General features: G+C 37.5%; 1 protein-coding gene across 1 annotated transcript in view; it reads right to left on the bottom strand.

Annotated features, from left to right (window-relative positions):
- Window positions 1-24450, bottom strand: part of LOC149234388 (sodium/hydrogen exchanger 7-like) — a 418034-nt gene that overhangs the window by 7057 nt on the left and 386527 nt on the right. Inside the window, exon 5 of the mRNA XM_089368256.1 lies at window positions 6794-6978. Within this exon, the coding sequence (XP_089224382.1) occupies window positions 6794-6978 (185 nt within the window). The remainder of the gene's footprint in view (window positions 1-6793; window positions 6979-24450) is intronic.

Genomic DNA, 24450 nt, shown 5'->3' with positions numbered 1-24450 from the left:
AATTCCTTAAGCGGAAATATTTCATCTAACTATCCCAAGTTTAGACTTTAATAAACCTATGAGCGGAACCTTCATAATCTTAGGTTAATTCTTATTACCCACGCATATTAACCAGATCCCTTTTACTCTGGTTTTAGTTTAACCCAAACTTAAACCATAATCCATTGATTCCGCTTATTTCTATTATAATTTCTTTATAACAAAAATATTTCATAAACACACTTAAACCTTACATTTCCGCCATTCCGCGGACCTTTGCACGTATACCGATGCTCCATTTATTGCGTTCAATTCGCATCATTGATCTGTCTCCTCGATCCGACGGTTATCACGTCATCCGCTCACTTCTTTAGACTGACTCCTTAGCGCATTAAATCTCCACCGTTTATTCCTCCTACCTCAATCCAACGGTGATTGCGCAAACTCACGCAAATTACATGCACGATCGATATTAGATCGAGAGCATGCGAGAAAAGTGGTTTTCTCTTTCCTCCAGGTGCTACGTGTCAACCCATAAGGTTAATTGCGTGAACTCATAGAAATACCATTTTCCACTTTGAGGGCACGCGAGAAACTACTTACCGCCTATGAAGATTGCTCTGTCCTTCAGCTAACATGTGGCTTAATCTGATCTCTTCGCTTCTTCACTTTAATTTGCGCAATAAGATCTTCGCCGCTCACCTTCCATTCGTTCTGTCCGTTGATCTAACTGATCCAACGATTCCTGTGCATGGTTATGTTCATTACTTGTTCCTTCCTTTACTTCGTCTTTATGTGACTTCTCAATGTTCTGGTCTATTTACCCGATTCACATATATCATCCTTTATGCATTTATCCCTTCTAAACCATTCAATCACTTTCGATTGTTGTACTCCTCCTCTATGCACTATCCTCTCCCTATTCTTCTGTGTATTAGGTGTTCTCCAGGGTTTCTAGTCTTTGGTTGTTCTACAACACAACTTCCTCCTAAACTTACTTCCACGTACTTTTAAACACTGTCACTCTTGAGCTTCAACTTTGATCCTTCAAACAGATTCAAACGATCAGATCACGATCCTTCATCCTCCACTTTGTCTCTACGATATGCTTAATTCCACCTGCATACATATACTATGCAGAATTACTCTAATTCACACATAATTCATTCAATTACTCCATTCACACCACACAAACTCAGAAATCGAGTTATCTGTATTAATGAACAAGTAATTACAAAAGGATTCCTTTCTGGCCTGATCTTCACTATCAGTGGACTTTTCCTTTCCTGTCCGTAGGCTTACAATCAACCCTATCTAACTAACTCACTCTCTAACTCCTAGCTAGCTAACCCTCGAATTAAATAACTCTCTCTATGCCTTTTAGGCTTACATTTATACAAAAGGTTCTGTAACCCATTTCCTGGTTCAAATCCTTAATCTGCTCATCAAGTCCTAAAATCTCTCAATGATCCCTTGAGGATCTCAACAACTTAACTAAATCCTAAGGATTCTCTTTAATCCCCAAAATCATGAAACCAATTCCTAATCTAGGATTTACAATATTTCAAAATCTCTCAATCCTCACTAATCACTCATCATCACTCATGTTCTCCTACATTTGAGAACATTTACAAATATGTCTCACAATACTAAATTAATCCCTATTCTAGTTTCTCTCATTAAAATCACTCAAAACTTTAATAATTACATTAATTTGATACATAGGAGTCCAACTTCCTTGAAAACACAAGACCCCCTATGTCTACTAAAATACAAAGAAATTTTTGAGTTAAATGCTCCTGCATCAGTAGATTTGGAATTAAGATGGATCTAAGTTAGTTTTGAGCAAAACACTAATAAAATGTTTTAAATATAAGATTTTATTTTATTTTATTTTTATTTTCACTAGTTTTATATAATATATACATTTCAAATTTTTATTTATTTATTTATGATTCACATTCTTTAGCTTAAAATGTTAATGCCCCTCCCATCATATTCAAAAGTAGAAAACATATACCCATAGGATACAATCTTTCTCTCATTTAATTATTTTTGTTATTAATATTTTTTAAAATATCACATATCAATTTCTTATTAAACATTGAAGGAATTACAAATCTCCCTCACACCTTGAATTAAAAAGAACTTATTAATAGAATGTTTGATGTTAAAATATTTTATTCAACATGCATATTGAAATGAACCACATTAATATTTTTTAATATAATATATCATTCTCATATTAAGAATGAAATAAATTACACATCTTAATTATAATCGAAAATGAAAATATAAGAATTTTTTTAATTTTAATTTTTTTATTTTTTCTATCTAAAATTGATACAAAATTCTCTTATTTAATATGAATATTGAAATATTTTATTTACAATTCACACAATTTTTTTTTAAATATTATAATATAATATTACACATCATATAATATCAGTAGCCAAAAATTTCTCTTATGTGATTTCTACCGATAGGCTTTTCTTAAATCAATAATATTATTTTTACATGTCATTTTTCAACTCCATATTAAGTAGTGAAGAAATTAGAAATCTCTCTCATACTAAAAGGTAAATTAATTAATTTTTTAAATTTCAATGATGTAAAATTAAGGTAGAAATTAAAGTATTTTATTTATAACCAACATTGTTTTTTAGTTATTACTATTTTTTTTTTTTTGTTAATGTATGTAATATTTTATTATGTTTAAATGCAAGTTACTAAACAATATCTACTTCATATTGGGCCTCTAAAAGGAACTAGTAAACAAACATATTCATAGTTTATTTAAGCTCTATATTGAAATATTTTTAAAAGTATAATAATTATTTATCTTTGGCATTACTTAAAAGTGAAAATATAATATTTTGTAGTTTTTTTTAGTTTCAATACCTTTATCTCTCTTTAAAACTTACATAAAATCAAGCTTTTTCACATGGACATCTAAATATTTTGTTTATGGTTGAGAATGTGAATGAAATATTTTTAGTACATCTCCTTCATATTAGGTTGTAATATCAACCACCAAACCAGCTAACACATGAAAGTGTCATTAGTGATAATGCGTTTAATGAATGCTAACTAAACATGTATATTTAATTTTGTTTTTTATTATATAGCCAACATTGCTTTTCATTCAAAGAATATTTTTCATTTTTCTTTATTATTATAATTGGCATTACTTTTTGTAGAATTTTTTATTTTTATTTTAAAATATATATGCGTCAACTCAAAGTTAAGCATAGAAAGAATTACACAACTCCTTCATGTTGGATTGTAGAATGAACCTCTTAAGGAGCAATTTATACAAAAGTAAGCATTCTTAAGAAGTAGAATAGAAAAGTGGGTGTGGCAATTTTTTTTAAATAACAGGGAAAATGACTAAGAAGAATAATTTACATATTTAAGAAGAAATAATATGAATGTGATATCATGCTCAACATTGGTACTTTTATTTGAGAAACTCTAATGTCTTAACTACATGTGAAAGTTGCATGTACACAATAGGTGAAGGTTGCAAATGTCCCAATGTCTAATTAATCAACATCACCCATTGATGGCCTCTTTTTAATACAACTTCAGGAACACCATCCATTAATGGCCTCTTCTTAATTTATTTAGGAAGAATTATATGGCTTCTACTATATGACGTAAGTTCGAGGATGCACAAGCAAGATTAACTAAAAAAAGAGGAATTGATTTGATTTCTTTTGTAGTTTAAGCTCATTCAGTCTTTACAATTCATTACTAAAATGGAGAAATCCTATCTCTCTTATCATTTTTTCAGAGAAGGAAGTGATGGGTTCAAAACCCAACTTTATGAAAATTATGGTATCATTCCCTTTCCATCACTCATTAATTCGATAATTTTTCTATACAATGTCAATATAGATAAAAGTACTAAAAGGTAAATAGACGAACAACTTTAAGAAAACTTGTATGGTTCTATGTTATTTGGATAAATTTTCCATACAATGCCAATACACATAAAAGCATTAAAAAATAGTTCAATGAACACAACACTTTTCACAATAAATTCTATCAACTCACATTATGTTCATATATAGGCCTACTATTATCATTTTTGGTCAACATTTCTACTTCAAGTGCTACCCATATTCTCTCTTCAATGCCTCTTCAAGTTCATTTCTTACCCTCACAAATTACAAAACCTTGGTGACAGTACCTCAAAATTGAGAAATTCATATTTCGCTCTTCATACTTATCACAGTTTGTCTTCGTAGATTTTTTTTTTTTTTAATGAAGCTAGTGTTGCCACTTTGAGGCTACTTTGTTTCTTTTGTTCATAATCATTTATGTTGATCACCTACCTCCTAAAGATTCCATACATACTCCCTCCTACCTTTTCCCTCCCCATGCAATCCTCATTGGTTAGTAACAATATCTTGCTTTCAACTACCAAATGTGTTATGTTCAACTTCACTAAATGCCAAAAGAGTATTTATTCCTTCTCAAATAAATTCAACAATCTCAAAACATATGCAAAACAATGCCTCCTCACATCATAAATCTCTTTGATGTTGTTGTGGTTTGATTTCCTTCATTGTCTCTTTTGAACACTATTGCTAATTATGTTCATTCGACCTTTGCAAGACTCATCATCTTTGATTATTGAATCTACATATTGTTTTTACTTCTAGATGCATTGACCATGATTCTTTCTTGTACAAATTTGTTCATTTTGAACTTGCTTAAAGTTCCTCTTCATTGTACAAATTGATTCTTTATATAGACTTTGGCATGAAAGATCTAGACATTTGAATTGTATGTGTTTGCAACACTTGTGAACAAAAAATTTAATGTTCGATCTCCTCAAAGTTTCTTGCACTAATGGAGTCTGTTAAGGTTGCGTTCTTGGGAAACAACATTGACATAATTTCCTATAGGTATGTCATCATGTTCTACCAAACCTCTTGATTTGTTACATAGTCATCTCATGTAATTTCCAACTTGTCCATTCATTGGCTAAGTATGCACCCCACTTCATTGATGACTGCTCATATCACTTTTGAATGAACATTCTTAAGTGAAAGAGAGGTATTTTTTTCTTTAAATACCCTCAAGGCTCTTGTTCAGAACCAACCATTTCTCTCTACCAAGAAAATTGCACAAACAATGGGGAGAGTGTTACAACCAAATCTAACTCCTCCATATGATGTAAAGTCCCAAGCATCTCATGATTGTTGTTGGTGGATTGCATATGCAAAATATCATAACTACCACTCATACAAATCTTTTCTAGCTTTGAAGATGATCTTCCAAGTAGCCTCTTCTCTGACTCAAAGCAATTGATACCTTGACTTTAAGTCTAGTTTGTTGAAGTATTTGGATTGCTGAAAATGATCTAGCAAACCATTTATCTTAGACAAGGGGTACCTTCTCTTAAGTGAAATTTTGTTTAACACCCTATAATCAATGCATATCCGCCAAGACCCAACCTTCTTAGGCACAATTATAATGGTTGATCCACATGGTAAGGTACTTAGTCGAATAACACCTTATTTGAGTAATTGTTGCAACTACTTCTTCACCTCATTTCCCCCCATAACAAACTGCTTGGATAGCCCAATGTTTGGAAATTTAGATAATGATCATAGCCGCATCTCGTGCTCCACTTCCATCTTGGGTAATATCCCTTTAGGTTTGGAACACACCACTATATGCCTATAACACCTCTTCCCATTATTGTTTTCATTTCTTAGTGCACCCCTTTAGGGATGACTAACTCTCATGGACTCTTATACAAACTATTTTTCTCTTAAAAAATACAAAACATACTTCTTTCTAGAACTGATAAACTTTTTCACCTAGTTGGAACTGACCTATGAGATCTTTGACTTGCCCTTGTGCACATTGATGACGAAGGATTTCCTTCCTTTTTTGAAGCATTCCTAGTTGGCTCTCCACATGAAAATTTCATCCCACGTGTAAATATAGGGACTCCCTAATACAAATCTACATACAGCAAATGGAACTACATCCAACTCTCCTTTAACAATAAAACTAGCACCAATAAGAAATTTGATTCTATACTATTTGCTTACCTTTATCTATTCCTCCTTGTGAACCCATCCTAATGGACATGGACAAGCATGGTTATGAGTCTCCAATCCCAATTTCTTGACCAGATCTATTGCTATGATATTTTCCTATGATCCCGAGTTAAATAGTGCATCAATTTTCATCTTCTTGATCTATATCTTTATATGCAGGAATTTGGTCATTTCCTTCTCTTCCTATTATTGAAAACTACTCGGATTCAACCCCTTTTGCACTAATGTATATAAAATCTTCGGCTTTTCACTTGATTACTTGAATCTATAGCCATGATACTTTTTTTCTTCACATCTCTCTTTTATTTATTTTTGGTTGAGCTCTAGATGCAACTTCCAACACTTCTCTTATATATGATCATCAATATTACAATGGTGGTTGGAATCTTTGCACTAATATGATATCGCTGCTATGATTTAAATACATTCTACGCTCTAAACAATTTTAAAACATTTAAATGATACAAATTTCACAATTCAAATTTATAATTTCAACTAACTATTTTTAAAATTAAAATAAATCAACTCAAAAAAGCATAATAATCAAAACATAAAAATGATTAAACTACAACCCAACTAAAAAATAATCAAAACATAAAAATGATTAAACTACAACCCAACTAAAATCTACTGATCTACTTGATTGCAGTAAAACAAAAAACAATAGCTATATTAATAAATCTCCACCATACAATAACTGCATTTAGTAGCAGGGATAATGCCTCACTTACATTTAGTATGAGGGATAAGGCCAAAGAGACAATTCCTCGCAATCCCGACCATATAAGAATAATTGCCTCCTTCCAGGTTATACCATAACCAAAATATTTTAATCCCGGATATAGTACAACCACAACTATAACTCTGCTTACTTGTACAAACACATAGAGAAGAATGAGAAATCCCCAAGATTGATCTGCACCCGAAATTACATTCAGTCAACAAAAGGCCAAAATAAAATATTAAAAGTTTAAAAACTTGCCTGCCAATTATGTAATTGGAAAAAATCGTTACTAAAAGATTAAGAAAGTTCTATTGCCTACCGAATATAGAATTTCCTTCTATTTTAAAATCTAGATTTTTCAACCTACCAAAAGCATACTTCGACACACATCTTCTTGATAAATCCAAAACATGAAATTTCATGGAACATGGGAACTTCAAATTTTCTGCAAATATAAGTCCCCATATATCCATGGTTCAGTCCATTAATACTAGCCAGACCTGTCTTTTTGGGAATTGAAATGACCATGATTTAGTAAAATGGAATGATTTAAAAAAAAACTTAAATGAGCATAGAAGTGTGGGAAAAAATTGATGTAACTAAAAGTTAATATAATTGAATAATTAGGAAAATTTGAATTACATAAAGAATTACATTGAATGTTTCGAAACATGTTGAGATGATGTGATTTTTATTAAAAAAAAAATTACTTTTCAAAATACCGTGTGGACAAAATTTTGATGATGTGATTTACCGAAAGTTTTCTTATTTTCAAAATTTGTATTGTTAATTTTTCCACCATCCAAACATGTGGACAAAACTTTGATGATGTGATTTACCCAAAGTTTTCTTATTTTCAAAATTTATGTTGTTAATTTTTCCAAAAATAAATAGCCGAAGCTATTATTATTGTGTATTTTTTTTAATGTGACTATTTCATTTACCATCAAAACCATATAAAATTTATACTAATAATAATAATTCACTCAAATAAGTAAAATTATACTTTTAATATTCGTAATTTAATAATAAAAATTATTAAGTTATAATATTATTCATAGTTCAACATGTTTATCTTGGAATAGGGTTTTGAAAAATTTAATTTAATTATCAATAATTATTAGGTAGATGGTAAAGATGTAATCTCCATGGAATATTTTAGAATATTATTGGTAGTATCACAAACTAAAGGTTGAGATTCATCTCAAAATTAGTTATGCCCTATTTGGCCTTTGAATTAAGTTGATTAATTAAAAAACATCTCATATGAACATGGGTTATGGTTTTGTGTGGTATTAGTAAGCCATGACATTGGTCAATGGTATTGTAATAAAGCATATTTACAAGTTTATAAACTCCATGGTAAAGTGGGGGTGAATCTCCATAGTTAAGAATCTTGTGACACATTTTTTCAAATGTATATATATTTAACTCATTACTAGTGTAGCCATATAAATTAACAATAAAGCATATTTACAAGTTTATAAACTCCATGGTAAAGTGGGGGTGAATCTCCATAGTTAAGAATCTTGTGACACATTTTTTCAAATGTATATATATTTAACTCATTACTAGTGTAGCCATATAAATTAAGTTGTTGTTAAGCTCATAGAGATTAAAACACCAAAACACTTATGTCATAATACATCTCACATTGTAAAAAAAATCATAAAAATTAACTAAAATGTAATTTTTTTTTAAGCGAGTGCAACCATATAAATGAAATGACTAGTAAATGCACATATGCATCAATCATAATAAGCATCAAAATACTTATTTTATCATACATCTCAAATTGATAAAATCAAAATAGTAATTAGCTAAATTATAGCTTTATTATTATTATTATTAAATAAATAAAAACATGTAACAAAGAGATTCACCCCACTTTATCATGGAGATTCTTAATATGTAAACATGCTTTGTTACAATATTATGGGCCAATATAATGGCTTATCAATACCACATGCCCAAAAAAACCATAGCTCATTTCATATGACACTTGTTCATATAGTAATTTTTTTAATTAATGAATTTAATTATAAGGGGAAAAAGCATAACTACTTTGGCAATAAATCTTAGCCTTTGATTTATGTATACAACTAAGAACATTCTATGGAATTAAATCTCTATCGTCCATCTAATAATTGTTAATAATTAAATTAAAATTTTGGAACTTCAATTCCTAAATAGACATGAATACTTATTATTGGCGTAGTCTAACTTATAGACGAAATAGCCTTTTCCACCATAATTCACCAAAATTGGGCAATACAATTTCAAGATTTTTCGTTGTTTAAAATACATTTTTAAATCCATAAATGAATTTAGTACACTTGAAAACCCCTGGGGCACTTGAATTATGCGATTAAGCAATTTAAACTCAAGTTCTCAGTCAGATTTGATTAAAATTAATTAGAAAAATGGTCGTGAAAAAAACAATTTCATCTATAAATTAGACTACACCTTTATTATTTATTATCAATAATAATAATAATAATAATAATATTCTTAATCATGGAGATTCAACCCCACTTTACCATGTAGATAGATTTATACAAACATGTTCATATGAGATTGTTTTTAATTGATCAATTTAATTAAAAGAGCATAGAGAGCATAAATGCTTTGGAGAGAAATTTCAACATTTGATTTATAAATACTACTAAAGAATATTTTAGATAAAGTTATAATTTAGTTAAGTTTTTATTTTTTTAATTGTGATATGTATGATGATAGAAGTGTTTTGATGTCTATCAACATTTAGCATAATAATAATAATAATAATTTAAAATAAAGTTATAATTTAATTAATTTTGAAGTTTTTTTTAATCTTAACAATGTGATTGTTAAAAATAGCAAAAAAAAAATCCTAATTTAATTTGTCCTTGAATGGTGAAGGAACCCACGCTAGGGTTTGAGCCCACTTCGCGACCTCCCCTCGCACCTCTGGTTCAGGCCTTTGGTGCCCTGCCGGCCATGGTGGATCCGCAACAACATACTCGCGCCCGGTCCTTCAAGGATATGGTCTCTAGTCGGCCGCGAGACCAAGCTTCATTCTTCACAAAGTTTGCCTCCAGCTTTGCCTTCTGTACGACACCAGAAGGAAACTCTAACAAAGAAGAAACCAGTCATCTACAGCAAAACGGGCTGCCAAAGAGGAACGAAGACACAAGGAAAAGGATAACCATGGAAACTTGAGTAGAAAAAGGCAAGGCTGCAAACTCGCCCTTCCCTGCTAACGTCAATCCTTCAAAATCTCAGGAGCAACTACAGGATTAGGGAAAAAATACTAAAAATAATTGCAACCCCAAAGCCAAGGAAATCCCAGAACTGGAAATCCATGACCCCAGGGTAGCTGAATACAGAGAATACATGCAATAACATGCAATTATATGCAAGTTCATGGGCATTTGGCCAACTGAAAGAGCCCTGAACTGGTGGATTCAAAGCAAATGGACACCTAAAGGGGAGATCAGACTTTAGTTGGGCTCCAAAGGATTTTTCACAGTCATCTTTGACCTCCTAGAAGTTAGAGAAAAAATATTTGAAGGAGGACCCTATTTCTATAATTCAGTCGGTTTATACATGAGATTCTGGAGGGAGAACTTCACACCGGAAAAAGAGGTCTTTACTATGGTTCCAGTCTGGGTACACCTCTACTCCTTACCAACTGATTATTGGGCTCCTTCAGTCTTAAAAGGAATAGGAGATCAGCTGGGGGAGTACATGAAAATGTCTGAAGGCAACAAAATGGGTCATTATGTTTCCTACACCCGAATTTGAGTATATATAGACATTTTTGGTGCCCTGCCAGAAGCAATTAAATTAATCCTCAGGGATGAAGTCTGACTGCAAAGTATAGACTATGAAAATATTCCCTTCCGATGCAGAAAGTGCCATGAGCATGGGCATCTCTTTCGAGACTGGCCAATGAATAAAATCCCTCAAACGCAAGAGCAAGCAAGTAAACGAAAAGATATCGAAGGATTTACTAAATTCATCTCTAGGAACAAGAACATCAGGAAAAAGGATATCCCCAAGAAGAACCTACTTAAAGAAGCAAGCCAGAACTAGTTCAATGTACTGAACAGTACCCAAGAGCAAATGGATCCTAACAAACTGATAGAAGATGAAGTAGGAGAGGAAGAAATGAACCCAGTAGGCAACGAACACGATGAGAGGGATACATGTAATACCAACAGAGGAAAGGAGCATGTGCAAGAGGATACAAAAATGGAGCAAATAGAAACAGAGAAAACACTAGAGGAAAACGCTATAGAGGAAGCTCTGTAGGGGGTATACCTTGCAACAATTGCAGAGGAATGGAAACAAAAAGGAATAAATGCCATATCAGAACAACAACTACAAAAAATCGAAGGAGCTTATCTCCTCCAGGAAGAATTAAAACTCAAAGCTCACCATCCAGTACAAGAAAGCACATTTTCAAAGGGCATATTAGCCAATATTCCAGTAGAAGGACTCAACCTCAAAGGCTTAAGCAGAAAGTGAGGTTGAAAGACCACCAGTTAGCTCCTTCAAGAATTGGGTGCCAAGTTAATCAATGAAGGAAAGGTAAAGGTTCTAGCTCTATAACCATCTCCATGTCAATGAATTGCATCTCTTGGAATATTAGAGGACTTAACAGTCCTGGGAAGAAACGCATCCTAAAAAATAGAATCTTGTTTGATCATCCTGACATCTTGCTAATTCAAGAAACAAAACTTAATTCGACTCCCCCCCTTCCTTCTCAACTCGTGCTTCAGTCCATACAACTCCTTGGCCAACACGGCTACAAGTACGGCGAGGGGCATAATGACATTTTGGAAAAACTCTAAATTCGACCTCATTTCCTCTCTAGCCACTTATCATTCCATAACAGTGATCTTGAGAATCATAGGCACCAATGAGACCATTTACATAACTAATATTTATGCCCCACACACGATGACAGATCGTATCAAAATGCTCCAAAACATCTCCAATCTCCTTGACCCTCTTCACCACCCTCTCAAAATCATAGTTGGTGATTTTAATATGATAACTAACTTGTTTGAGAAGAAAGGAGGTATCCGGAAGTTAGATAAGGACTCTGAGGCTTTCCTCACCACCATTGAAAACCTCAACCTCATCGACATTCCCACTAGCAATGGCTTATTCACCTGGAATAACAGAAGAGGAGGAGACCATCAAATAGCCTCCCATTTAGACCGCTTCCTTCTATCTGAGGCAACTTATATTACCTCCTGGGAAACATAGGCGAGAATCCTACCACAAGAAGGCTCTGATCACTGGCCTATCTCTCTCAAGATTCAATTTTCCAATGGTTCGAAAAATAAGCCTTTTAGATTCGAGGCCTTCTGGTTGGATCACCAAGATTTCATGGAAAAAATGAAACAATGGTGGACTTATACTCCCATCAGAACTAGAAACAAAATATATACTTTCCAATAAAAGTTAAAACATATCAAAGAGGAAATAAAAAAATGGAACAAAGAAACATTTGGTAACATCATCAGGGATAAAAAAAACCTGGAACACCAACTGGAACTTCTCCAACAAAACATAATTCAGGAAGGGCTAACAGAGAATAGTAAGAAAGAGGAACAATGACTAAAACAAAGCTGGGAGGAAAGAGCCATTCAAGAATACAAGTTATGGCAACAAAAATCTAGAATAAATTGGCTAAAATGTGGGGAAAGGAACATGAACTTTTTCCATAAAACAATGATACATCACAGGAGGAACAACATAATTTTGGCTTTGAAGAACTAATATGGTCATCTCATTCACTCTCAAGAGGAGTTGGAAACATAACTCAACCAATATTTCAGCTCTCTTCTCAAAGAGCCAAGGAATGACCAGGATTAGGACATCAAAATGATCACCAAGAATATCCCCAAAATCCTCACGGAGGACCATAACAAAATGCTCCTAAGGAAAGTCTCCCTCCAGGAAGTGGAAGATGTGGTCATGGGAATGCCCAATGGAAAAGCTCCAGGTCCGGATGGTTTCACCATTGATTTCTACAAAGCTTGTTGGCCTATCATAAATTTGGAAGTACACGCCCTGGTGGACGAATCTTGAATTCGGAAGTCTGTCCTCAAATCCCTTAACTCTACTTTCCTAACTCTGATTCCCAAGGCCACCTCTGCAGATTCCTTGGACAAATTTAGGCCCATATCCCTCTGCAATGTCATATACAAAATAATCTCCAAAGTTCTTGCCAATCGAATTAAAGTCATCCTCCCTCTCCTCATCTCCCACCAACAATCTGGCTATGTGGAAGGAAGGAAAATCATGGATATTATCATCCTCTCTCATGAGCTTATCCACTCTCTTAAATCCAAAAAAAAACCTGGTATGATGATTCAGCTATATATGTCCAAAGCCTTTGAGAAAATTAATTGGAACTATATGAGACAGGTCTTGGATGTGTTTGGGTTCCACAAAGAAAGCATCAAGTGGATCATGGCTATGGTGTCGGGAGATTTTTTCTCCATCCTCATGAATGGATCACCTTCGCAACCCTTTAATCCCTCTAGGGGTATTAGGCAAGGGGATCTAATCTCTCCCTTCCTCTTTGTTATAATGGCAGAAGGGCTAAGCCGATCAATCTGTGCTGCCCTACATGAAAATAAGCTCTATGGTCTCCATCCCCATGCCTCTTCCCCCCCTTCAATGCACCAACAATTTGTGGATGATACCCTTCTCATGGGCCTCCCATCTATCAAAGATGCCTCCTCTTTCATGTCCATTCTTTTGGACTTCTTCGTTGCTTCTGGTACCTCCATCAACCCCCTGAAATCCAAGTTGTTCTTCTTTAACACTCAGCTGCCCATTTGCAGGAACATCACTAGACTCCTGGCAATTCCCATTAGTACCCTCCCCTCCACTTACCTTGGTGTTCCCCTTACAGACAAGCCTCTCTCCCAGGCCACTTGGGAGAACCTGATTAACAATATGGAGAAAATAATTTCCAACTGGACCTTCAGATCTCTCAATTTGGCAGGCCATCTTATCCTGGTTAAATCTGTTTTACATCCCATCCCGATTTACTTGTACTCAGCTCTGGTAGACCCAAAAGTGATTTCAAACAAAATTAGAAACCTTCAGAGGAACTTCTTATGGAGAGGTGCAGAGGTCAAACATAAATGGGCTCTGGTAGCATGGGAAAAAAATTTGCAAGCCAAAAAAAGATGGTGGCCTTGGTCTTAGAGACATAGACCTCCTAGGAAAGGCCCTAGGAGCCAAAAACTTATGGAGATGGATTGCAAACCCCAATTCCCCTTGGGGAATCCTATGGAAAGAAAAGTACACCCCCTCCCTAACGCAAGATAAAATCATCAAGCTCAATGGAAATATCAAAGGTTCATTCATCTGGAATCAAGCATCGGAGAACATGGACATCATCCAAAAATATAGTTTCTGGGAAATAGGCAATGAGAAAAAGCTCTTTTCTAGGAGGATGCCTAGCAACAAAGGCTACAACTTGATCAAGATATTTATCACCAAATCAATGCTGAAATGCAAAACAGAGGAAAGATCAAAGTCAGTCAGTACTGGAAAAAGAGTGAAGAAAATGACAGATGGAAAATTTGGATGAAACAAGAGGAATGGACTCCCCATATGAACCCCCAAGCCTGATCGGACCTCTCATCAGAATTACAAAAAGAAAAATCCTTCTTGAATTTGTCGAGGATAAACTCAGATGGGGAAAAATTATGTTGGACACTTCATATTAAGAAAATCCTATAGATATATAGCCAAGCACGATCAACTTCAACCAGAACCGAAGTTGAACGCAAAGTAGGACAAGAAGCACTGGCCAAAAATTTATATCTTTCTATGGTTAGTCATGCATAGTGTTATAGCTCCAAATCTCACTCTTATGGTTTGTGATGCTGTACTCATGGCCTAGGGCAACCCCTCCTTCCAGACCTGGTCCTAAAATTTAAAAAACAGTGTTTTATCCCTTATACGCGACATTTCCCTGAGTTAAACACGTGTATACGCGGGTCTGTGTATATCCAACCCGCATATATGTATTAAAACACTTAAAAAAATATAAAACTCCTTATTTTCAGGCGGAGATCGTGGGTTTTACCTGCTGATCACCTGTTAGTGCTCGTGGCCCAACTGTTCCCAACCAACTCCCAACTAAAAAACTACTTTGGGAGAGGTATAAAAAGACCTCAAAGGGAAGGCCTAAGGGAGGAGAGAAGAGAGAGAAAGGTTATTATGCTGAGATTTTTCCCCTGACCAGGTCTGAAGTCCCTTGTGCCTTCTACACTTCCCCCATTTGTACAGGAAACTCTTGTTTCCTTGTGTGTTGATGTTCATCCACCATTTATGACATCATGGAGTAAGTCATGGAAGGAGTTTGTTAAAGGCTTGAGGCTGGAACGAATCCGGAAGGAAGCTTTGCTTGGATCCTGCTGAAGGTGACTCAGGTGAAATTATTCCTTTTTATGTACTTTATTTGTCTATAATAAAAGAAACACATGTCTTGGTTCCCGAAATGAATCTTCTTTATGTTAATGATATTCATGTTTAGAATTCATATGTAAATGGTTGTTTGGATTTCATAACTAACTACCTTTCTTTATAACATGAAGATGTTTTCTTTATAAGTTTTTGTCCATATACTGTTGTGTTCTTTGGAATTGGTTGTTTTGCAGGACAAAAGAGAAGAAGGGAACTCCAAGAAGGGTTTGGACCCTAAAGGCCTTCTCAAACGTAGGACCAAAGGTATGTACCCTTATCAATAGAATTTGCTTATAATAGCATAATGGCTGTGTGAATGTATGTTTCTTTGAATAGATAGCTTTCAGTATGCTAGGGTTTCAACCCAAAAAGCCCTAGGGGAACATTTCCCTCAAACAGAATTGGCGACTCCACTGGGGACAACATTCTTATTGTTCCTAGTTTGGGTGTTTTCAAGCCAATCAGGGCTCAGCTGCCTTGTCTGCTTGTTGTTACTGTCTGGTGTGTTTTTGAACTTTAAGTTTTGCCAGTTTCTTCAGTTTGTTTTTTATTTTTCTTGAAACCTTTTATATATGCTGTTTTTCTTAGTTACAGAGGCGTATGTACGCATGTTTCTTTAAGTGAACCCGCGTATACGCAGGTTTCCTTAGTTACAGTAGCGTATACACGCAATCTGTACATAAGTACAGTCGCGTATATCTTGCAATTTTCAAGATTTGTAAATCTTTTTGTCTCTGAAGGTTTGGCTGGTAGTTTGAGTCAGTCTGAAACAGTCATTTTCTAGTGTCAGTTGTTCTTTTTATAGAGAGCATCTTGTTCTGAATTCTCTCTGATTATAAGGAGTATTGGTCTTGTTTTTTGTTGTTGCAAGCGTCATCTTTTCTTGTTTAAGCACGCAAGATTTCTTGTTTGGAATCTTGGCTGCTCTGATTCATCAGGGTAGGGAGATTGTTCTCAATCTTCGTGTCAAATCTTGCTTTTGGTGATTTTTTGTTTGCTTGACAAAACCGCTTTTGTGACCATCCACTTCTTTGTTTCATGAAAGTTGTTGATTGACACTTTCTTGAAATTTGTCTTTTTGATCTTTTTGGTTTTCGTTATCAAAGCTTTCATTGCTGCTTTTGATTGTTAAGAGAACTTTTAAACACATTTATTTTTGTTGAGTTTTCATCCGTTGTGTGGTGTCAACTTACAAAAGTGTTTGATTGCCTATTCTTCAATCACAAAGTTTCAGTCTTGTTGAGAGCATTTTTGAAGAGACTCTTTTATTGTTGCTTTTGAAGAAGATATTTTTGAAAAACTTAGTTTTGCTTTCTTGAACTTGGTTTTCATTTGGTTTCCTTTTAGTGAATGAAAGTGCTTTATGTTTGTCTTAGAACTTGTTTTTAGTGTTTAGACGAAATGAATGGTACCATCTCATATTCCATCTAGACATTTTAAGTGGCAAGATAAAGATTGATAAGCAAGCAACTTTCATTTTTTGATTTTAGAATAGTTTCGAATCTTGCATCGGCATATATTTGTTGCAGTAGGATAGATTTGCATACCCTTTTAGGCATACATAGCTTTGTTAGCTTTTTTGAGTGTGAAGTGTGAATTAACGAAAAGAAAAGAAAAATTTGTTTTATTAGAAGTTCCTCTGAACCCTATAGAAATTGCTCTTCATCGAAAAACGAAAAAGTGCATGTGCATGTAGTTAAGTTTTTATTAATTTCTTTTGCGTCAAAAAACACCACTAGTTTCACTTCCGTTACCTTGTGACTTAAAGAACATCCTATTTTAAAATCAAGCGCTAACTAAAATTCACTAGAACTTTTTGTTTAAGTCAGTTACACCAACAAGTTTAGGATTTTAGTGCCTTGGATTAGGCGAGTGGAGAGTTAACTCTCCAAGGCCATTTAAACGTCAAACGTAGGAGTCTGAATAGCGAGAGAAAATCCAATAGCGTTAGGAAGACCAGGAAAGCTCCGGATCTGGGAGTTAAGCACGAGGGTCTGTAAAGACAGGGAAGAGAGATACCCCCTCTCCTACTTGTCCGAACTTACCTCACGATTGTTCCGCCTGGCTTCTGCGACGAGTTGGTACCCATAGTTGCTACTCCTAGGGATCTACACAGGTGGCTGCGGAGGGGAATCCCGTGGCACCTGAGGTCGACGTTGCATCACTCTCGATAGTACTACTGGAGGGCACCCTTGCGAAGCTTGGGGGCTTGCACCGACGCAGGCTGTTGTTAGGAGGTCAGCGTAACTTCCTCTGATACCTTCGCTGATAGGACTGGGCCCTCATCATCCCAGACTATCTTCGGAAGGCCCCTTAATTCACTTTCTTGTATTTTGGTGTCCGGTCCTAATCACCCGGAGCGGAAATACTTGGAAGTTGTTTGACTGGCTGTTATCTTTAGGGACTTTATAGTGTGTGCTCTGTGCTCTTAGTTGGCCTAGCTTTCAATTTTTTGAGTCTTTAGTTAGATCATAACAAAAAATTCAAAGTGGCTGACCGATCTCCCAGACGGTCTCGAAGACTTCGTGGTCTTTCACCACCAAGTTTAGAGCCTTCTCCTAGAAGGCGCAGAGGTAATACTACTGGTGGGTTTCGTCCCACGACAGTTGACGCATCGGGGATTGATCCTCCTCTCGGGGGCATTAGTGTTCAAGCAAGGCCTGGCACTTCCGAACAAGAGAGGGACACTCCAGTCCTTTCTCGAGTTCTCTTTCAAGCGGAGAATAACATAGAGGTAGAAGAACTCTCAGAGTCATTAGCGGCTCCAAATTCTCCACTACCATCTAGTCATCCAGACGTATTACAATACGTTGGGACTCCGACGCATAGACCATCAAGTCCAGGTTACGCTACGTGCTTACCATCGATGACCACTACTGGAAGCATGGATTCTACAGGTGCTACAACTATGCACACTCCAACATCGGTACAGGGGGAGGAACAATTTCCATCTCCTTTGCTTCCTTGTTTGGATCTTTTGCTAGCACATCTTTAGTTGGGTCTACCTCCATTCCGTCCACGAGTGGAAATGCCCAAACCAATGCTTTTGGTACTGGATTCTTCCCATTTGGCACCCACTCACAGGGTATTCCATCGGTTCCGTTTAGTGCCGCTACGTCCATGATGGGCGGATCGGCTTCATTCCAGGGTTTTCCTTTCGGAAGTGGTCACATACCACATTCCAACCCGACGATAGGATCCATGCCTTTTTCTTCTATAGGACAAAGCAGCAATCCTTTCCAAGGTTGGACTTCGGCCAACAAGGGAATAGGCCGTACTCCATGGTTAGTTCGTTTCAAAGTATTCCTCCCCTAGCTTCGGCTTGGAATCCGTATCAGGGGTTATCAACTCCTTATAATCCTTTAGGAGGAAAATTTGCTGGTTATGGAGGCTATACGGCCGGAGTTGGTCAAACTCTGAATTTTGCTGGATCACAAGGCTTGCCTTTTGGTTCAGCCGGTTCTACTGGTTATTTCGGGCAACCTGGTGCCTCCCAAAATCCAGGACAATCTTTTCACAACTTTGGGAGTTCTGCCCAGTCTGGGTGGAATCCCCAAGGTCCTCCTAGGCTTCCATTTCTGGCAACGTTGAACTTGCCAGACCTCACTAAGTTAACAAATGACCCAATCAAGTACAATCCGGCCTGGCCTCCGGTCCCAACCAAACTCCCTTCAGACATTCCAAAATTCAAAGGGAAGAGAGGTGAGGACCCAGGCGACCATGTAACCACATTCCATTTGTGGTGCTCATCTAACTACCTTATCGATGACTCGATTAGGTTGAGACTCTTTCAACGCACCTTGACTGGTAATGCGGCCAAATGGTATATAGAGTTGCCAGGGGGTAGCTTTACATCTTTCGTTGACTTAGCCAATATTTTCTTAAATCATTTCCAGTGGCCTGTCCGTTATGATGCCGGAATTAAACTTCTGGCCACTTTCCATCAGGATAAGGCAACTCACATTTCTGACCATATTCAGGAATGGAGATAGAGAAAAAGGCTCATTAAAGCCGAAATCCCTCCGGAGTACCGTCTCGAGTGGTTTTTGAAATCTTTACAACCCGAGATCTCCAAGGATGTCTCCATGTCTGGAGTCTATTCTGAGGAGCAAGCCATTTTTAGGGCCCAGCAATTAGAATTGATCTACTCTCAGTCTGGGATCCTACAAAAATACTTGCCAGATGCTCCTGGGTCTAAGGTTGACGTAGCTAAGTCGAAGCCAGGTCCCCACACGGATGGTATCGTTGGGTCAGTAGACACAACTACCGTGAACTTGTTGAACCAATTGCAGCAGTTGTCCTTACAAACTGCTTCTAACAACCAAGTCACATTGTCTAATCCCCTGGTTTCCCAAACTTCTTCAATTAATGCCGTCCAATCCGATAACCCCAAAGGAAATCAAAATTCCAATGGGAAAAAGAAAGGACGAGGTAAGAAAAAGAACCAGGATGGGAAGCCCGATGCAAATAAATCCGGCAACAACGCTGGTGGTGGTAGAAATGAGTCTAGAAAGAAAGTCAAGTTTCCATGCAGGTTGTGCAGTGGAGACCATTTAACTCATCTCTTCCCTAAGATTGAAGACGCGCAGCGCTTGTTAGGACAACAAGGAAATTCTAGTTCTCAGGCTGTGTTATCCAACCCTTTTCCCCAAGGGCAGCAACTTCTTGCTGGCGCAAGCTCAAATCCTGGTACCTCCGCAGGGGGCAACCAGGAAGGGGAGAAATCATCGAATGTTTTCATGATGGGTTCTAACGTCCATGTGACTACTCGGTCACGTGATTATGGTGAAGCCGAAACTTCCAAGGACAAGACTGTTCCCGGAAGTACCGACCTTCATATTGAGCGACCCCCTATTGAGACTATACCACGGATACCGAAAGGTTCTGCTAAACGCGTGACTATTAATCCTAATGCCAGGGCCGCCCAGAATTACTCCATTGTGGAGGATCTGGCTCAGAGTCCATGCGCCATGTCCGCTTTAGAGGTTCTCCAGTCGTGTCCGGCTTAGCGAAGTGCTTTACTTTCCGCGATTGGAGCAGTCGATCCAACTAACTCTTTAGTGCTCACTTTGGACATGTTAAATGTCAAAAAGCGACTCCCTCATCATATGGATTTCCAAATAAAGTCTACATACCGGAAAATCAACATTTTTCGTACCGTTATAGATGAAGGAGCTTCCACATGCGTCATGTCGATGTCATGCTGGAAGGTTATTGGATCGCCTTCGGCTGTTCCTTCACCCACCGTCTTGACTGCATTTGATGGTCATTCTCATAAGCTGCATGGGATTATCCCGGCCTTTCCTATATGTGTTGGGGGGAAGGTCGTCAATATTGAAGTAGAAGTCATAGATGCTAACCTAGACTATAATCTCCTTTTAGGAAGGAACTGGGTATACGAAATGGACGCCGTTGTTTCAACTCTGTTTCGTGTCATTTGCTTTCCTCATGAGGGGAAAATCATTAAGGTTTATCAAATGGATTATTGTCCAATCGATCCTCAAGCAAGCTCTGACTCTACTGTTCCTTTAGTGGATAACCCTCGCCCGCCTACCGAGAATTTAGGAGTGGGAATGTATTCCTCATTAATGGGTACCTTTGATTTTCCCTCTCCTTTCGCTAAAATCAATGCCATTTCATCATCTAAGTAGTCTCCTCGAGAAGAGTTCTTTCGAACTCGTTATCTTTCAGACCCTTGGACCTTGCCTTCACCTACAACCACATTAGTTGAAGGACAAGTAAATGGAATGGCATTTCCTATATCTGCAATTGAGCTTAGATATCAGTCTATCATAGACTCTGCAGACAACCACTCTGCTCCGTTTTCCGAAGAGGAGTTAGATGGTGATGTGGCTCCGGCTTGGAGCCTTGATTCTACCTCTGCTTTGGACTGCTTAGATTCAGTTTTACCTTCTGAAGAAGCAATCCTCGAAGTAATGATGGGTATAGATCGACCTTGGGAAGATTTACACCGTCGTTCATACTTTCTTCCTCCATTGCAGGAAATAGAATCGAGATTCTCCGAGCTCTTTACTAGTGATGTTTGTACGGTGTCAAATCCTTTGGCTCCAGCACACGTTTGTGCCGAAGGTAATATGTCGGTGATTTAAAAAACGATACCTATAAACATCTCTAGAGACCCTAACGTGATCGAGAATCTCTTCATCAGAATTGAGTGTTCCCCTGAAGAAATTCAAATTTACATCGACCTATTTAAGGAATTTCGAGATGTATTTGCTTGGTCTTATGAGGAAATGCCTGGCATTGATCCTTCTATAGTTCAGCATGAGATCAAGACGTATGAGAACGCCAAACCAGTTCGTCAAAGGCTTCGGTCGGTTAACCCTAGGAAAGCAGCAACTATCAAAGCTGAAGTTGAGAAGATGCTAAAGGCGGGTTTTATATACCCTGTTCCTCTTACCGACTGGGTTTCTAATCCAGTCCCTGTGGATAAAAAGCAAGGAACAATCCGAGTATGCATCGATTTTAGGGACTTAAACAAGGCTTGTCCCAAAGATAATTACCCCACACCATTCATTGATCAGATTATCGACGAGTGTGCGGGTAATGAGATTTTTTCCTTCATGGATGGTTTTTCGGGTTATAATCAAATTTCTATCCGTCCTGAAGATCAACATAAGACAACCTTCATATGTCCCTGGGGTACCTTTGCATATAAAAAGATGCCTTTTGGTCTTAAAAATGCTGGAGCCACTTTTCAGCGAGCCATGTCATATGCTTTCCACGACATCAAACATGTCATCGAAGCATACTTGGATGATCTCGCTGCTCGTTCTCGAAAGAGAACTGATCACCCTAGTCATCTTCGATTGGTTTTTGAGCGATGTTGTTTTTATAAAATCCGGTTGAATCCCAACAAGTGCGTTTTTGCGGTTACGTTCGGTCGGTTGTTAGGGTTCATCTTGTCCAATGAAGGGATTCGGGTTGATCCCTTCAAGGTTGAGGCAATAGTTCAGTTGCCTCCCCCGTCCTCAATTCGACAACTTCAAAGTCTTCAAGGGAAGGCTAATTTTTTAAGACGGTTTATAGCGAACTACGCCGAGATCACTAAAGGGTTCATGCGTTTTCTACGGAAAGGAGTTCCATTTGTATGGGACGACTTTGTGCAGTGATCGTTTGATGCTTTGAAAAAGGCATTGGTCTCTGCCTCGCTTTTGAGTCCACTGGATTATGGTAGAGACTTCCTTTTATATCTCGCTGCCGCAGAATCAACCATTGGTATGGTTCTCGTTCAGGAGGACGATGCTCTCACCGAGCATGTGATTTATTATTTGAGCCGAGGCTTAATAGGTCCTGAACTTCGCTATTCTCTGGTTGAGAAGTTGGCCTTGGCAGCTGTCCATGCTGTCCAGCGGCTCCGTCATTATATCCTGCTATGCAAAATTTTTGTCTTAGCGACAGTCAATCCATTTCAATTTGTCCTCAGTAGGCGAGTGATTGGGGGCAAATATAATCGATGGATAGTCATTTTGCAAGAATTTGATCTCGAGTTCTTGTCTGCAAAGTCTAAGAAACCTATGGTTTTCGCGGAGCTAATTTCTGAGCTGCCTTGTGGAGAGGATACTGTTTATGAGGAAAGTTTTCCCGACGAACATTTATTCCTCATCTCTTCACTCGACCCTTGGTATGGAGATATCATTGTCTATCTCCAGACTTCGAAGTTTCCCTCTACTTTCTCCAAGGATGAACGTCGAAAATTACGTCACCTGGCTAAAAACTATGTTATCATTGGTGACACATTATACCGTCGAGGGGTTGATTCAATCCTTTGACGATGTTTAACCTTAGAGGAAGCAGAGTCAGTACTCAATGACTGCCATAGTGGAGCTTGTGGTGGTCACCTATCAGGGCTTGCTACAGCCCAACGCATCTTACGTGCCGGCTATTTTTGGCCTTCACTCTTTAAAGACTGTGTGGAAGCAGTCAAACGCTGTCACCCTTGTCAAATTTTTACTTGGAAGATGCACGCGCATCTAGCTCCTCTTTTTCCCATTGTTACCGTCGGTCCCTTTACTAAGTGGGGTATTGATTTTACCACTTGTAATCCGCCTTCAGCGGCGAATCAAAGGTACATTATCGTGGCTGTAGACTACTTTACGAAGTGGGCTGAGGCCATGCCCACTTATAAGAACGATAGTGACACGGCAACATTGTTTCTTTTCAATCAGGTTATCTCAATATTTGGTATCCCGAGAGAGATTGTCACTGATCATGGCAGTCATTTCCAGAATCAACTGATGTCTGAATTGGCTCTCAAATTAGGTTTCCGGCAGGAGCATTCGTCCCCTTGTTATCCTCAGGCAAATGGACAGGTCGAGACAGTCAATAAAACTCTTAAGACGATCCTCCAACGGACAATCGACAAAAATCAATCCAATTGGCACGTCATGTTGTATTCGGCTCTTTGGGCATACCAAACCTCCGTGAAAACGGCTACTGGTTTTACACCTTTTCAGCTGGTTTATGGGATGGAATCTATCTTTTCGGTTGAACGTGAAATTCCATCTCTTAAATTAGCTGTTGAGCTCCTTCCTGAGACTTCGAGTCTCGAAGAGCATTTCCTTCACTTGGAACATCTCGATGAGCAGCGTCGAGATGCAGCCACAGCGAATGAAGGTCATAAGAAAAGGGTCAAAACGCAGTATAATAAATCTGTCCGTCCTCGAGTCTTTTCTGAAGGTGACCTTGTATTGGTCTATGACCAAGATAAAGACACCTTGGGGGAAGGCAAATTTAAGCCTATGTGGTACGGTCCTTTCATTATTAAACGAGTTTTAGAAAAAGGGTCGTATGAGTTGGTCGATTTTGAGGGAAACAAGCTGGCAGAGCCCTGAAACGGGCTCTACTTAAAGAAGTACTTTGCTTAGTTTTGGCTAGGCAATGGCTTCTTTGTACTTTATGTATATTTGTACATATATCATCGAGAGTTTTTTGATATCAGCACTTTTTGGTCTGCTGTGGCAGGTGTTGATGGATGACTTGGTCTATTTTGGGTTCGCCGATGGTGCTAGTCAGCACACTCGGAATCTCGCTTCCGCAGCTTGGGTACTCTATTATCCAACTGGTCAATTGATGATATCAGGAGGCGTATGCATCGGTCCTGCTTCAAACAATATGGCTGAGTATATTGCCGTTATCAATTTATTATCTGAGGCA

Source organism: Pinus tabuliformis, chromosome 8 (assembly GCF_031772625.1).
Source record: "Pinus tabuliformis cultivar Carrire ecotype Pingquan chromosome 8, CPIR1, whole genome shotgun sequence".
Classification (NCBI taxonomy): Eukaryota; Viridiplantae; Streptophyta; class Pinopsida; order Pinales; family Pinaceae; genus Pinus; species Pinus tabuliformis.
Note: the sequence above shows the minus strand (reverse complement) of the source record. Positions and strands in the feature narration are given on the sequence as shown.